The sequence below is a fragment of the Amphiprion ocellaris genome, chromosome 18, assembly GCF_022539595.1.
Source record: "Amphiprion ocellaris isolate individual 3 ecotype Okinawa chromosome 18, ASM2253959v1, whole genome shotgun sequence".
In the NCBI taxonomy this organism is placed as follows: domain Eukaryota; kingdom Metazoa; phylum Chordata; class Actinopteri; family Pomacentridae; genus Amphiprion; species Amphiprion ocellaris.
Window position 1 is genome coordinate 22,104,273 of NC_072783.1, and position 16,799 is coordinate 22,121,071.

The window sequence follows — 16,799 nt, forward strand, 5'->3', positions numbered from 1 at the left end:
TACCCTAATTTTGTACTTATTATATTCTTTCTTTCCATCTCTCACTGTTTCCTTCAGGAAAAGGAGTATAGATATGTTTTCTTTCTTTCTTTCTTTCTTTCTTGCATATGCTCTCATCACATACAGAAAATGTCATCTCCGTGTGCCACCCACACAGCACTTAGTCATACAAAATAACCTGTCACGGCTTCGCGTTTGCACACCAAATCCTCATCGCAGACGTAAGATTACAGCGGAGGGTTATAGCGGCAAAAGGCCAGTAAACAGCAACACGTATCGTCAGATGCAAACATGCAGGTATGCCTGTCTCATATGCCGGTAAAAGGCTTTTTTTTTTCTCAATTTATCAAATGTCATTGCTCCAAAGGTCAGCTTTCACACGCATTATGCTTGAGATAAAACAATGTACCGCCTCCTCTCATCTCCACTCTCCCTATGGTCCTCTTAATTTTCCAACCCATAAATGGGATTTGCTATCTTACCTGTATGCATTTAAAGCTTACCTGCCACCTTGCAACTCAACACCTCCCTCTTGAGGTTTAGAAAAACTCCTCTTTCTGTGTGTGTGTGTGTGTGTGTGCGTGCGGCATGCTTCTGTGTTTGTGTATAGATGTGTAAGTTTTGTGCACTCACTTTGCCATGCCCGTGGGTTTGACGGATGATGTGTGACAAGTGTGTGGAGTCAGCCCTTTGGTGGGAACCCGCTGGGGCTGGAAGATGCCCTTGTCCTTTTATATTTTACAGCGTATCTTTTTTACTCCTCCGCTCTGCTTCCCCTCCATGGTTTGGCCTACGACCATAGCTATAGGCTTATGGTGATCGATTGGCTGTTTGACTTTGAAACTACATAAAATATCCTCTCTGCTTCATCCAAATTCATAGTGACACGGTGGAGATATTCACTCTTCTTGTAAAGTCAAATGAAACAACATTTTCGTGATGTTTTGTTTCCATAATACAGCTCAGTCACAAGGATTGTTCCAGAGTGAGGAGCCGAAACAAGAAAAACATGAAAAGTGAAAAAAATAAAGAATAAAATAGAGCGTGTATAATGAGTTTTGAGGAAGGAATTCACAGTGAAAGGCTTTGTGCATAATTTGGACTGTCACATCCTTGGAATTCTCCTCCATAATGAATGATTTTGAGCCACTGGGATGATTTGCTGATGTCTTAAAACATGGATTTGGGGTGTGAGCACCCAGAAGCGCAAAACTGAGGGTGCATTTACAGAGAAAGAACATTTTGTACATATTTGGAATTAAATATTTGAAAATAAAATGAAAAAAATAGACAAGCAGCCATGCTTTTGTAACTTTTTTGCATGTTAATAGTGGCAATTTCTCTTAGCAGGGGGAGTTAAAGGAACGCTCCAATAACTGACAGATATATATAGTTATAAGTGAAGCGAATTTGTTCTGCAGCTCCAAGCCTGTGTTAAAAACTGGCACATACGATTTGATAGAGATGAGTATTTACCAGGCAGAGGTAATCTATAAGAAGATGGTTTCGGGTTGCATTATGGGAAATGTAATTAAAGCTGTAATATCTAAGCCCATGGTGCGTGTGTTGCTGCCTCTATGGAAGAAGCTGTGCTCCTCTCCACCAAGTTTCTTACTGTTTAGACTGACAGTTTATGCATCATCCTGCTTACAGACAAACAGACTTCCGGCACTCGAAACATACCTTCTCATCTGCAAGGAGTAATTCCCAAATTCTCAATGCTGAGTCGCAGTGACAACATACAACACAAAGCAGTTGTGTGTTCACAGAAACACGGCATGATAAAAGCAGCCGACGGTGACAGCCGTGGCGGTGTTTGTCTCCCACACTTTCTGTCTGTGAATCTTTCATGATCTGATCTGTGACTCAGAGCTGTGACACAATCTGAACTGTGAGCTTTGTGATCCGCTGCACCCCGATTGTGACCGTTCAGACTCGTGCTGAATCTACAGAGGTTTGCGTTAAGCATCTGAACCCCTACAAGTACTGTTTTCACAGCAATATTTTTAAAAGTTGCCAAAATGATACCATTTATAAGAACAAGTAACTGTAGTAACTCCCTAAAAATTCCTGACAGTCCTTGAACTAGCGTGACATGCCATTCTGTTGGGAAAATGCTTGAAATTGTGATGTTTCATCAGAATCATTTCATTGTACATATCCTACTTAAAAATTTGCAAAAACTGAAGCGTTTGCTCGAACCAAATTCTGTAAAACACAAAAAATTTTGCGACTCTTGGTGCAACCTTGAATTCATGAGGGCTTCAGCTGTGACCAATAGTCATGCGAGAAAAATTCAGGAACTTTTTGGCTGAACTGGGCTGAACTCCATACTGTGTTTACACAAAGCAGATAAGCATGGAGACAAATTAAAAATGCAAGTAGTGAAATATCTGTATTCTGTATGGTCAGAATGTTTTCCAGAGCTGGTAGCACCTATTGGCAATGTTGTACACATTGATTCCAGTTTTTTTGTTTGTTTGTTTTTGGAAACTAAATAATGAAAAAAAAATTAAACTTTCATTTTTGAGTTCTCTCTACTTCTTGCCACGGTTGTGCTGTTTCAGTGGAGGTGTACGATTTTATATTGCAGTGAAAAATGACACCACATTGAGTAAAAATGTGACAGAAGCAAATAAATCCTGTTTGGGGTTTAGAGGGTTAATATTATACAGGACATGAGATCTAATGCTCAACTTTGTCTGCGAATGAGTGTGTATTTCAGTTTCGAGTCTTCATTTTAAGCAGGAGAGTCCCCCGACTTTCCAGAGTTAATCTGAGGAGTGTATTTTTATTCTGCAGCTTTTTCCAGCTTGATGTCAGTAACAGGGCGAAAGGAAATGCCTCTTCCTTATTACCCCGCCTTTCCCCCGTCTCTCCTGCGGGTGTTGCAGAGGTCAGCTTGTATGCACAGGTAGACTTTCCAGATGCAGCGCTCTCTTTCGCCGTTATATTTTCACGCCGCTGTGTGTTTGCTGATGGACCTCCGGGGCCTCTCGGAGTGCAGAGCGGAGCCAAGAAACTGTCTGGCCACCCAGTGTAAACTATGTGTTTACAGCGGGGCCAGGGTCGCACTGGGCACGCTCGGCTCAGCGCGTCTCACCTGCCGCTAATGATAAAGGACCTAAAGTCGATGTAGACAGTCAGCTACAGTCACTCTGACAAGTCCTATCTAGTAAAAATCTTTTTCCTGGCCGAGGAGAAAAATAAATTTTGGCTTCATCTGGCAGCCTGGCAAGAGATATCTACTTTTCATTCCGCATAAATCCGCTGTGGATTAGTAAATATTTTAAAGGTTAAGCTCAACCAGGCGGTTCAAAGTGAAAGGGACCAGTAGCTCTTGAGAAACCAGCATCTCTGCCCTCCTGCCTGTTTTCTCGGAGCTTAGTGCATACTGTGTACTCAAACATTTATAGACTTTATTATGTGGTCATGCATTTATGTATGTTTCCTCCACCGTTCGGTACAGCTTCCTCGTAACAACGTGCCCCTAATGGTTTGCTTGATCAGAACACGCTCAGATTTTCCAGAACACAGGTGCTGCTGTTAGAAGGTTCAAACCTAATGTTACATAATGCAGAACAGCTGCGTATCTGTTAGTTCAAACAACACTGAGAGACATGGACTGTTGCCTGTCCTCTGCACTATCCCCATTAATCTACCAATTTAACTTCAGTGCCTTTTTTTTTTTTGGTCACGCTTTTTCTCTTCTCCTTTCTTGCCCTCTTCACTCTTTTTACTTCTCCTCTCTCAGTCTGTGGGGGCCGTAATGCCGTGCTTTAAATAACTTTATTGACATTTGAATTGGTTGTGGATCATGGTAATTATCCAGCCTTCCTGCTTCCTGGCTGGCATTCGGCGAGCAGAGGAGAGCGTCAGTGCAGCCACATTTCAAGCTGGGGCCACAAGCAGAGAAATTTATCTCAAATGCAAACACATGCCTCTGTTCACATGCTGTTCACTCGTACTGTCATTCGCATAGAGAAGCAGCGGCATAAAGCATGTGCACCTATCACGGAGTCGGTGCATATTGCAGCTCATGAATAAAGCAGCTTATTGTGGTATCTTCCCCTATACAGACAGAGCAATGTAGTGGGGCTGTGTGAAGTATTCTTGTGGGTTTCTTTAAGGTCGAGTGACCATGAATCATTGCACTAGAATGTTTGCTCATTCTTATCCTCCGACGAATCTCCATGACTACGCTCCTGTACGGTCAGCACGGTCATGAAATACTGGCAAGCTAGAGCTCCTCTATCAGACATTTTGTCTGTGGTATTTTTTCTCCTGTGAACTCCGACAGATTATTTTTTAACCATCGCAGTCAGTGCTGGAAAATTTGCTTTCTTTGTTTTTATGTGTATTTTGTCATATTATCATTATAGTATATTTTTATCTCCATGCTTGTCAGCATTTCAGAACAAAAAATTAATAGTTGACCAATATGGGTTTTTTATTAACCAATAACCATATTTAGATTGGCCTTGTAGCTCTTCATTGTGTTCCTTGAGCCATTTCAGAGCAGTTTTTTCATTGAAGCGTGGCCCGGTGTCCTGCTGGGAGAAGCCCCTAGCATTGAGGAGTATCATCACCATTTGCGTGTGATTTATATCAGAGTAAGATCCACGTGAATGCCAGGATGCAATGTCTCCCAGGAGAACATTGCACTGTAACCAAATAATCAAAGGTGATCAACCAGATGGTCAACATTTATTAGTTCACCTTTCAGTAGTTTTAATGTTGTGGCTGATCAGCGTATATATTAGCACATCTAATAACATTAAATATTTCTGTAAAGTGTCTAATGTGGAATTGTATCATATGATTGCTCTACTCTTTAGACTTGATGTCTTCCTCTGCTTCTTCCTTTCCGGGGCCTAATCAAGTCTGGTCAAGTTTTGTATATATTTTATATTGGCCAATATCAGAATTTACAAATTTACGGCTATAGTACACACAGTCCTTTGAGCCTTGACTTGTATAAAGATAAAACAAACCTTTTAATGGGAAGAAGCCCAGGTTGAGAAGATGTTTCAGCCACCAGTGAAGTACTGTTGCAGGTTTTTTTGTCCCTGTTTCCTTCTTTATGCTAAGCTAAGCTAACTGGCTGCTGGACTGCAGACATTAGAGTGGTTTCAAGCTTATCCTTCAGTTCTTGGTTAAAAAGACAAAAACAAAAACAAAAAAAACACGGCATATTTCCCAATAATATCCGCCAATTATTTCTTTCTAAATTGCCATGACCCAGCTTCTGTCACAGCCAAAAACAAAAACACACTGATGAAACAAAAAAACATTTTGTTTCATGTCTTCCACATTGTTCCACCAAATGAGTCGAATTGCAGCTTTAATCCTTCCATGTCTTACTTCACTTCCAAATGTTTATCCCGAATGTCATTTATTATAGCCTCCAAAAGATATTCACTGATTTATTCATCCAAGACTAATTTTCCTCTGGTTTGGCAGGAAATAAATTAAGCAACTGACTGTCCCCGTTGATAAAACAGCCGTAGTCGCCTCATGCGTCGTTGTGAATGATATTGTCCTGCTGCGAGGCCGAGCAGCGCTGGTGTAAATAGACACCACTCTCTGTTTTCAAAGTCAGTATCATTTTTCCTTGATGTGGAGCGCGAGCCGTGTCCCTGAAGCGAGGCCATCCAGAAGAAGACAGAGATACGATCAACAGACAGCGCTCGGCCTTTTACTGGCAGAGCCTCAGTGACCGCTCAGGAGGAGGAAACTGAGAGTGAGAAATGGAAAAAGGCGGATTTGATCACCATTATACACTCCTCATAGTAAACTCTGGTCCTGAATATAGACGCTGAAGAGTTAAACATTGTTTGGCAAGCCCAAAACAATGCCCCAAAAGCTGAATTTAACATCAAACTTTTACTTGGGTCGAACTTGGCCACCCATCTGCATGTGGCTGTCTGTCAAATGTACGCCGGGAGATGGAGAAAGATTAGAGAAAAAGTGACAAAGAGAGGAGGAAATTGGGGAATTTTCAGCGGATGAGTGTGTTTCTGGGCTCCGTGTTGGGTTAGTTAATGACTGGTGCATATGTCAGCCACGCAGCTGTGGAGTTACAATCAGCCAGCCAGCTGAGGAAGGGAGTGACGGATGGAACGGAGGGAGAAAAAGAGGGAGATTCAGACAGATATAAAGAATTAAGCCGCGGATGCACAAGAAAAAAAAAGAAGAAAAAAAAAACGAGAAAACAATTCGGCGTGAGGGAGAGCAGTGAAGCAGAGGAGGTGAGATAGAGGATTTTGAGCGAAATAAACAGAGAGAGGCGTCCAGAGGGAATAGAGAGAGAGAGAAGGGGAGAAAGAGAGAAGTTGCCAAGATAGTTTCCATTCTTCTCATCCTCCCTCAACTAGCTGAAGTAGAAATGGTAGAGGCTGCAGTCCAAATCATTACACTCAGCTGCCTTCCTGGAAAGTATTTACTGTTGTCAATGAAAAAAGCAAAGAGAAGGCAGTGTGTGTATAAAAGGAGAAATAACTAAAATATGCAGCTCCTCTGTAGAAAAGACTGAGTTGATGATGGACTGTGCTGCCCCCTTTGTGTTCTTCAAAGATATTAGCATATTTTCTATACCCAGCACCTTCTAAAGGAGTCTTTTCACCTCCACTTCCTTTGACTTCGCCTTTTTACCCCTGGCCATCCTGTCTGTCCCGCTCCATCCTGGCCCATGTTCCATCAGCTCTGGGATTTAAGCCTTTAAGAGCTTCTTTTCCCTCCAGTAAGAGCTTTAAGGCCGAATGTGTGTGGAAAGCAGTTTTTTGGGGAAGGATCAGAGCCGGACAGAAATAGGTACAGACCAGAGAACAGGAGAGGATGCTTCAGGAGGAAGTCTTTGACCTTGGATTGTCCCTTTCTCCCAGCTGCCCCACAAAACACCCACAGTAACTCAGACGAAGGCCCTTTTTGTGAGGCAAGGACACTCGTTTATTGTGTGTTGGTTATTGCTCACAAATGCTGTTCATGGTATTAGGTACACAGGTGTAAAGCCAGAGTGTTTTATCACTGAGTAGGCTGCCGCTGCTGTGGAATGAGACATCTGTGGACATGTGAAGTTCACCGATCCAGCACTGTGATATGTAATTTTCCATTTCATTATGTCCGTTGTTTTGCTAATTATGCATCCAGATGTGTGAGTCGTGTTATTAAAATTGCTTCCATGTTAATGCTCAACCATCTGCACCAAGTGTCAAACAGGTTGCATGTTGCCGAATGGCTGTACATGAAGTTTAGACCTGATCTATCGGCTAACTGAACTGTTTTTGTGTGGTGTTCTTGCAGGCAGACCCGGGAGCAGGAAACCCCTCCAGACTTCTTCTACTTCTCTGACTTTGAGAGACACAACGCTGAGATTGCAGCCTTTCATCTGGACAAGTAGGTGGAAACTAGCATGTTGCAGTGTTCAGGTGTGTCAGTAGTGGAAAATGTAGTCAGGTCCTTTGTAAAAGCCCCACATTAATGTAAAATATAGTCGATTACAAGAAAAGTCCTGCATAAAAGTCCTACTTGAATAAAAATATATAAGCAGAACAATGTAGTGAAAGTATGAAAGTAAAAGTACCGATTTTGTCCCTCTGACTGATATATTATTACTTCGCCAAGGGAGGACAGAGTTATGTGATGACTGGCATACGTTTGTCTGTTTGTCTGTCTGTACGAAACATTACTCAGAAATGGACTAACGGATTTGAATGAAATTTTCAGGGAAGGTCAGAAATGACACAAGGACCACCTCATTAGATTTTGGCAGTGATGCAGCTTATAGTCTGGATCCACGGATTTGTTAAAGATTTCTGCATCATTACAAGATAGCGTCACATTGTCACTGTAACTATAACAATAAGCGAACACTATGTTAGCTGCCTGCTGACGATCACATGATTACTGCAAATCCACTGCTGCAGACTTATCGGGACTTATCCATTGAAAATCATACAAGGAACAATTGATTAAATTGTTGAATGTGTTTCTGAATCCCATCAATTCCCGCCGCCTGCTACATATTTAGGTCACGCGATTCAGTATCCGTACGTAATGTACACATGCATAAGACACGGCTGTACTCAGTGCAAGGTCATTTTGTTTGTGGGTACATCTATATTAAATGACCACATTTGAGGGTGCCGTGATTTCTGCCACTAATTTTTTCAAGATTTCATCTGTTGGAAATGATACAACGACTGAGCAGCCTTGGCAGAGTATTGTGATCTCTGAGTGCTTTTCTGGTTACATATGGCATCATTAGATTATTAATAGTAGCATCAATGTGTCAGCAGCGTGTTCCTGTTGTAGCTGCTGCAGGTTTGAACCACTTTATATCCAGTTTTATAAACTGGGACAGCACATAAAGCTGAAAGCTCCAAACATGATTAATGAAATAATACGAAAGACTCTGTTTTCAGGTTTTTAGACTTTTCCTCTAATCTTTGATTTTGGATGACATATTGGATCATTTGAAATGACACCCTGTGAAAAGTTTAGAGGGGAAAAAAAATCACTATTGGATGGAAATGTTAACAACTCAGATATCTGAAATGTGACTGACTGTACGGTGCTTTTTGTAAAATGTCAGAATGAGGAAACAAAAACAGAAACCACTGGTTTAATCTTTAACGATGTGTTGTATTTTTTAAGGGCCTGTTGTGTAAAGTCTTCATTTTAATAGTAACTACGGCTGTCAGATAAATGCAGTGAAGTAGAAAGAACAATATTTCCCTGTGAGACGGAGTGGAGTAGATTTATAAAGTGGCATAACATGGCAATACAAACTTTAGTGCAATACTTAAGTAAATGTACTTAATTAAATTCCACTACTGATATGTGTGTATATGTGTGTGTGTGTGTGTGTGTGTGTGTAGTATATTGTGTTTGGAAAATTAGCTTGTCGCATTGTGATGTGGGAGTTTTTTGGCCGATTGAAAACCGCACTTCCCCCTATAAAGCAGATGACAGGACTACTGTCGACTTTTCCATAACTTGCTCCACAGGGCTGAGGCCTCACCCACACTTGTAGTCTGTATTGTGTTGTTGTTGTGGTTTCTTACATCTTTATCTATCTGCTGCAACCAAAACCGCCCATATGAGATCTTAATAATGACTGAACTGAACATGAGCTTTAAGAAGGAGCAAGTGCCCAGAAATACATTTAAAACAACTCCAGAGTCACAAAACAGAGACAGCAAGCAGCAACTTTACTTATTACTATTTATTGCTGTTTGTAGGTTAAAAATATGACGTGTCTGTGAGCGATGCTTGCAATGCTGCTTTTAGTTTCAAAAATAGACGCCTATTTCGGCAACTTTTTGCACGTGAAGCACACACGTTTACTGTGATGCCGCTGGTTTTTACAAACGAGCTGCTTTGTCATTGTTCGGCTCACAATGGACAGACTAAAAAAGAAACAAAAATCAATGCTGCAAAATCTGAGATATTGTATTTTTTCTTCCTTATATTCTTCTTCCTTGTCAATACCTTGTGCCTTCATTACCCACAATGATTCAGGGATGTTATGCTAGTTGCAGCTGTTATAGAGCGTGAAAACACATTCAGAAAAGGTTGAGAATATAGTTTGTTTTTCACATTTAGACCATATTTCACCTGCAGTTGCAGCTCGCAAGTGGTAGCAGCGAGAAAGTCGGTTCTCCAGGAAAGGATCACACCCACAAGCGTTTCATTGCTAACCTGTGTTCTCACTTACTGAGCTAACCACTAACCAGCAGCTGCAGATAAGAACACACGACAATATAATTCTGCTCATACATGAAAGGCAGCACGCACCTTCTGCCTTTGTAATAGTCGAACTTAAGTAGTTTTGCATGTTCATTTTATTGTACATTGGTGTATGTAACTGTTGCTATTAAGATGTCTTGGAAAATTTGTTGTTGGCAGCCTATATAGCTCCATAGTTTTGATATTTTATGTGAAACATGCATTGAAATGACATCTTTGTGCATATTTTACCTACTTGTGCAATATGACTTTTGAGAAATACCTTTGCACTAATAAATGTTATCTCTCTTTATGCCGACAACTGAAGAAATGAGAACAATGATGAAACAAATTTGTGTTTAGGGACACATTGATGCTGTAATAGCATTTTAGCTGGTTGAAACAAGTCTTCAGATTGAATATGAGCCAGTTTTCAGTTAGAAATGAACATTGAAATACCAGATGAAGAGGCTTTTTGTCCATTTTTAGACCCTTTTAGTTGTCAAATATCTAAGTTGCTCCAGTAATGTGGCATTTAAAGCTGTATCAGGAAAGAAATTAAAGTTTTCCAACCATCTCTGTGCTATACCTGCTTCACCTTGTAGATGGGAGCTGGAGCTCATCTGAGCTGATGTTGATCGGGTTTCATTGCCAGCCACTTACAGCCAATTCAAAATCACCAATTAATCCATCATACTTGTGTTTGGACTGTGGAACAAAGAGGGAGAACCCAGATAAAACCCACACAGACACATGGAGAACATACAACCTCCACATAGAAAGTCCACTGACCACCTCACCACTCTGAAATTACTATTGAATACATAGCATTAAGCTTTATGGGGACATAAATAATCATCAAACTATGAATGAAATGGACTAAAATAAGGATTTAATCATAAAAATGTACCCACGACAACCATAAGAGAGATTCTTAAAGTGATGGCAGAAATAGATGCACTTTTTTATGAAGAACCACGCTTCTTATGTTCAACACTATCATGTGTGGAAGACGTTTAAAACCAGGAAAGGACTTGTTACAAACGAGAAGAACTCCGAGTTTAACTTAAAAAAACATTCAAAGAATTAGCTATTAAAAGATCAGTCCTTTCAGGGGCAGCAGTGGGTGTTTGGCCTTGAGCACCGAAACCCAGAAACAGCCCCGTTGCTAAAAACACTCTCAATAAGGGGGGGTGGGGGAAACGTTGTTCTTGAATCTGCTCAAAGCTTCCAAGTAGTTCTTTTTTCCATCCTTGAGGGCCAACGTCCTGCAGGTTTTTGTTCCTCCCTGATTGCTAATTTGCCAGTCCTCGTGTCAGCTCATTAACCACCTGGGAGGAGCGCCGATCTGAAAGAGAGCACCACACACGGATCCCACTGTCTCAAAATAGCGCTTTAAGATATGTGTTTGTATTCACATTTTCAATATTGTATGTGAAGTCCCGTTAATTAATGCATGAATTCTCTTACATAATTGCTCAATTAGCATAATGTGGCCACATTTAGCAGAATAGCAGAGGATAAAGAGATAAAAAATGTTGCAGTTTTGCCAATTCTTTAAGGTTAGAAAATATCCCAGACTTCAGATTAAGGTTGACATCCATGTTAGTTCAGGATTAAGATCAGGTCCCGCCATGTACAGCAATCCACGTCAAGTATATGTGTGTCTGCATGCAGGCATGGCTGCAGGCTTAGGTTTTTTTTTTTTGTTTTCTGTCCATCCTTCCGCGTTCTCCCTATCGCTGCTCCGGAGCTCATCTTTTCTTCAGAGCCAGCGAGCGGTGTGAGCCGGACCCGTACTGTGGAGGCTGAGCTCCAAGAGGCCATGAGTCATAGAGAATGAATGCCGCCCTCCCGCAGCTGGCATCTGACTGAACAATGACTGCAGCCTCCTTGCTTAGCTAACCACCACGCTCTCTGACTTTGCTGCCTTTACAAGGCTAACACTTTATGGCCGGCCTGCCTGCCGGAGAGACTCTAATGAAAAGAGGAATCCTCACGAGGCTCTCTGATCGAGCCGTGAGTTCTCACTGCCTTTAAAGTCGAGCCGACGTCACTGTGGCTGTGTGTTGTTACGCTGGTGTTTGTCTGTACTGACACAAGATGATACCGAGGTCACACACACACACACACACACACACACACACACACACACACAATGGGGCCACAAAGGGTAGTCATGTTGAATCCTGCTTTGGCTTCAGGCACAATAACACAGTTCATCAGCAATTGCATTAGCAGCGGCGCTCCTCACCAGTCTGCTACACATCTGGTCCTCCTCTGTACACACACACACACACACACACACACACACATGAAAACACACTCCAGCATATGTGTGGGTTAAGGGGAAGAGGAGGAAACCAAAGGCATGAAAGGCCCTGTGCCCATTCTAAATATAAGCCAGGCAGGGTTTGCCAAAAGCAGCGCTTTATTTTTTTTCCTTATTTTGTCTGTTCTAAATTAGAGCCTGTCCACAGAGCTGCTGCTGCTGCTGCTGCTGGTGCAGAGGCTGAGGCTACACTGCCTCCCAGGGGGCCCACAGACACACACAGGCTCTTTTAAAGCATCCGTGTGCACACAGACGCTGTCTCCTCCTATATAGGCTACGCTGCTTTAAGCATCATTAATTATGTGATTGGATTTAACTGGGAAGTGCACTTAAGTAGTCAGCAGATATAAAGACGTACAGACTCGGATGTGACCTTAAAATATTAAAGCATATAGCTCCAAATTGATGAGACCCACTGGCGTCTTATACATTTTTCAACTGGTAATATGTGGAATTCCCACTTTTGTTGGGCTTTTAGTACATTTTTCAATCCCTCCCTGAATAAAAGTTTAAAGTGGCCACAGTGGAGATTGGATGGAAGGAAGAGCATGAGAGTGATAAAGGAAGCCAGTCCTTGCTGTTCCCTTTAGCATGGCAGCAGGCCCAGGCCCAGCAGGCCAAACAGAACCACACGGTGCTTCATCCTGCGTCCGTCTGTCTGTTTGACAGCGAGCAGGAAAGAGACATGACTGTATGTGTCTGCATCACTGCGCCCGCCAACACGCTTACTTGATGGCATCATTTGTTCGATGGGCTCTTTCTCCACCTGGTCCTCCCCACGTCTCTCCACGGCGTCTCTCTCGTCTCATCCCTACATCTCCATCTTTACTCTCAGTCTGCCTCTCTGCCCCCAGGCCTCGGCCATTAGGTCTTGTCAGGGGGATCAATTTTTAAAGAGCCCGTGCTGATCTTGTGGTTGGGTGGTATTGATGGCATGAGCTGCACATGCTTAAAACTAGCATGTGGCACGCACACAAGAAGATCTTTCAGTGGAAAGACGACCATATTAAATCTTTCTCTCCATCTTCCATTCATACATATGAACACTAACACCAGTCATATAATGCAAAGACACAAAATCATCACAGCCGCATAAAACAGAATAGATACATAAGTGCCAAGAATGTACTGGTGTAACTCTTTATACCCACATATATTAAAGCAGAAAGCTGTGTGGAAGTTAAAAATGGGATGTAGAATCACAGCCACATAAAAACCACAGGGAGGTTTACCACCATGTGGTGCAGCTGTCAGCTCCTAACTTATGTCACAGTGCCCCCTTTTGGCAACGACATTAAATCACATGTGGTTTCACCAGGAGAGTACACTCGTCTGCACCAGTGGCCCAGCGGATAAAGCACTGATTCCCCTAAGTGAAGGATGGTGGGTTCAGCACCCATCTGGTGTGAAAAAGCCTCTCTGCAGCACAAACAGATGCTACCTGTCGCTGCTCTCTGCACAAGGTTGTTCAGTAGATGCACAGCTCTTAAGTTGGAGTTCCAAGATGCTTTCTCAAATCTGTGAAACAAAGCAACATTTTTAGGAGTTAGTACTTTGTGGCATTACGTTTTTATTTTAGTTCCTGTAATTCTGCTTTGTATTTACATGATTTTGTTTAAAAAAAAATACTTCAATAGGGGTCAACCGATACGGACTTTTCAGGGCAGATGCCAGTTATTATTAATGGAGATCAATGACCAATTTTTAGATGATATACATTTACAGTTAAGATGAAAAACTTGGTGTCAAAACTCAGAATAACACACCTGCTCAGTGTCAGCTGTGATAAACTCCAACGCTCACAACCCTCTACATGATAGAACAGGTATAGCTGATGAATGAATGGATGGGTTGTCAGAATTTTTTGTACATTCATGGTTAACAGAGGATGAATCCTCAATACTTTAATGGGGAAATCTGATCATGAAATCTGACATTTCAGATCAATTATGACAACTTTGGTTATCTCTCCACTGTTCATCTTGCACCACCATAATGGCCTAAACTTCAGTTTGTCCAGTACTTTAGGTTAAGGGATTGACAAATAGGATTTTTCAGGATTGGTGCCAATTATTAATAATCAATATCTGGATCAATGTACATTTGTATAACAAGGAAAATCTTGGTGACAAAATTCAGAATAACACAAACTCCAGTACAAAAACTGAAATACCGTTGTTAATTTATGTTTAATTAAAAAGAACTTTTCTACATTTATTCCTTCAGTGCTGATTGGCTGTTTCTTGCTCTTGTAACCAATCAGATTGACCACAGCTAGAGACAGACGACTGCAGATCATCGCTAAAGTAGCAAAAACAGTTTTTTAAATCAGTTTTTAAGAAATAACAGTATCAATTATCATAAAAAGGCTGGATATTGGTTCCGATAATTGGCTGATCTCTGATTTAGAAACAAATACTTATATATTTATGATTCTGTAATCCACTTTGCAGATTCTCCAGTTTATTTATATTCATCCCCTGCTTCAGGGGTTTTCAGTCTGTCACTTTTTGCCGGTATTTGTGTGTCTAAGCTGATTTATTTTTAAATTATGATGGAAATGGTGTCCTTCTGGGAAATTGTAAGCCAATCTGAATCTATAAACATGTGTATCACGTCTGTCTGTTTGGATTTTACTAAATTATTCTCCCTGAGGAGGCTCGATTATTGACACAAATTGCGCCAATTGAGTTAAAGCACCTTAATGGCCTCCACAAGCTACGTTTCATAGCCGCTCCTCCTCCTGCAGTCGCCCAAATCAGCAGGCCAAAGAACAACAACTAACTTCACATTGTTTTTAGAACACATACACTTTCACCTCATACAGTACGGGGAGTTAGACCTCAAAATATGAAACCTTCTGCTGAAGGCTGAACATGACCCCTCTGTTTTTGTCTCTCTTCTGCAGGATCCTGGACTTCCGTCGTGTCCCTCCTGTGGCCGGCAGGCTGGTCAACATGACAAAGGAGATCCGAGATGTTACACGAGACAAAAAGCTCTGGAGGACCTTCTTCATTTCACCAGGTATTATTACTTATTGGTTTTCAGAAACTCATCTAGAAGAGAGAAACTGTAGATGCCCTGATTTAGACTTTGCTGCGGCAAGAAAAGTGTAAATATACTTGACACATGTAGATCAGCTGTTTCACGGCCAAGTCCTCAACAATGTCTGCAACGTTGCAAAAGTAAAAGCCCAGCAAAAATTAACACTTTCAAAATGTAGAGCAAAGCCAGTCTTGTGGCCTGAATTACAGAGATACTCATTTGCATTGGATTAGTATTATCAGGGGACTTTACCTTGTGCCAAAGCATGACAGTTAATTAGCAATGCAACTTTATTTTACATATTATACACACGGAAAATTCTCACAGGATTAAAATTACTGACAGTCTCAGCAATTAATACAGGTCAGTGGATGTCCCCGGGTAATTTTAATCATGCGAAAAGTGGGCTTTAAATATGTGTGGAGTAAATGACAAAAGGGCAAAAGGAGGGTAGTCACTTTTTAAACGCTGAGTGGCGTAATAGAATCCATCTGAATGTGGGTTTAACAAAGCAGCAGCAACAGCAACATCTTTTTCGCACTCGCAGCCAACAACGTGTGTTTCTACGGAGAGTGTTCGTACTACTGCTCCACTGAGCACGCTCTGTGTGGTAAACCAGACCAGATAGAAGGATCGCTGGCCGCCTTCCTCCCAGACCTGGCACTCGCCAAACGCAAGACCTGGAGGAACCCGTGGAGGCGCTCCTACCACAAACGCAAGAAGGCAGAGTAAGACAATCGATCCTGCACTCAGTCAGTGCTGCACAGAGGCAGTAGAGTCCTCTAGGTCCAGCTACTATCACAGAGTATTTGTTCCACTCGCTGTCAGTTATCTGTGGCAATAATTCCTGAGAGCTGAGCAAGAGATCTGTGGTTGGTAAGATACTCTGTATGCATGTGTCACAGCTGACTGTACAGGTCTTTTAATGCAAGAGAGACATTCCTTGCAATCATGTTACGATTAGGAGAAAATACAGACACACCTGCAGCTCAGTTTCCCAAAATCATCTCATGGAAAAGATGCATAATGCATGATTTCTAGTAGATCAAAAAATAATGCAAATTTTCAACTCTTCAGATGGGAGGTGGACCCTGATTACTGCGAGGAGGTCAAACAGACTCCACCTTATGACAGCGGAACACGGCTGCTGGACATCATGGACATGACCATCTTTGACTTCCTCATGGGTGAGTCGGGATGTCTGGCACAGAACGAGCAACGAGGTGGATCATTTAACGTGTCCGAACCCGAACCTGAACCTGCCACTCCCAGACCTCAGGGCCGTGTCACTAGCAGGCGCCAGCACCATTAGGAACTACAGTGATTTTGTAGTCAGGTGATGCGTTAAACTCCTCCTCTAATGTGAAGCAGAAAGTCTGAGGTAACAAATAAAGTGGAAAACCTCTTTCATGATGTCTCTGTCAAAGTATAAAACAAGTCTCAGAGTATCACACAAGAGTGCAAAGATGAACAAAATTAAATTCACAATTGAAGAGTTGTAATATATAACAAAGATCCATTTTAGGAGGAAAATATGTTCTCAGGTTACGTTCAACGTTCATCATCCCTAAGGTTTGATCAGGTTAAGATAGCGGGCAAAACTTTGATTCGCAAATTTTGATGAGACAGGTAGAATAAAATGATTTTGATGAAATAGATATATTTATGTTTAGATTTGGTGAAGTTTTCTGAA

At 41.7% G+C, this 16,799-nt stretch overlaps 1 protein-coding gene across 1 annotated transcript in view; it reads left to right on the forward strand.

Moving 5' to 3' along the window:
- Positions 1–16,799, forward strand: part of fam20cb (FAM20C golgi associated secretory pathway kinase b) — a 63,767-nt gene that overhangs the window by 42,287 nt on the left and 4,681 nt on the right. Inside the window, exons 4-7 of the mRNA XM_023298828.3 lie at positions 7,303–7,395; positions 14,970–15,085; positions 15,654–15,834; positions 16,184–16,293. Coding sequence (XP_023154596.2) covers positions 7,303–7,395; positions 14,970–15,085; positions 15,654–15,834; positions 16,184–16,293 — 500 coding nt within the window. The remainder of the gene's footprint in view (positions 1–7,302; positions 7,396–14,969; positions 15,086–15,653; positions 15,835–16,183; positions 16,294–16,799) is intronic.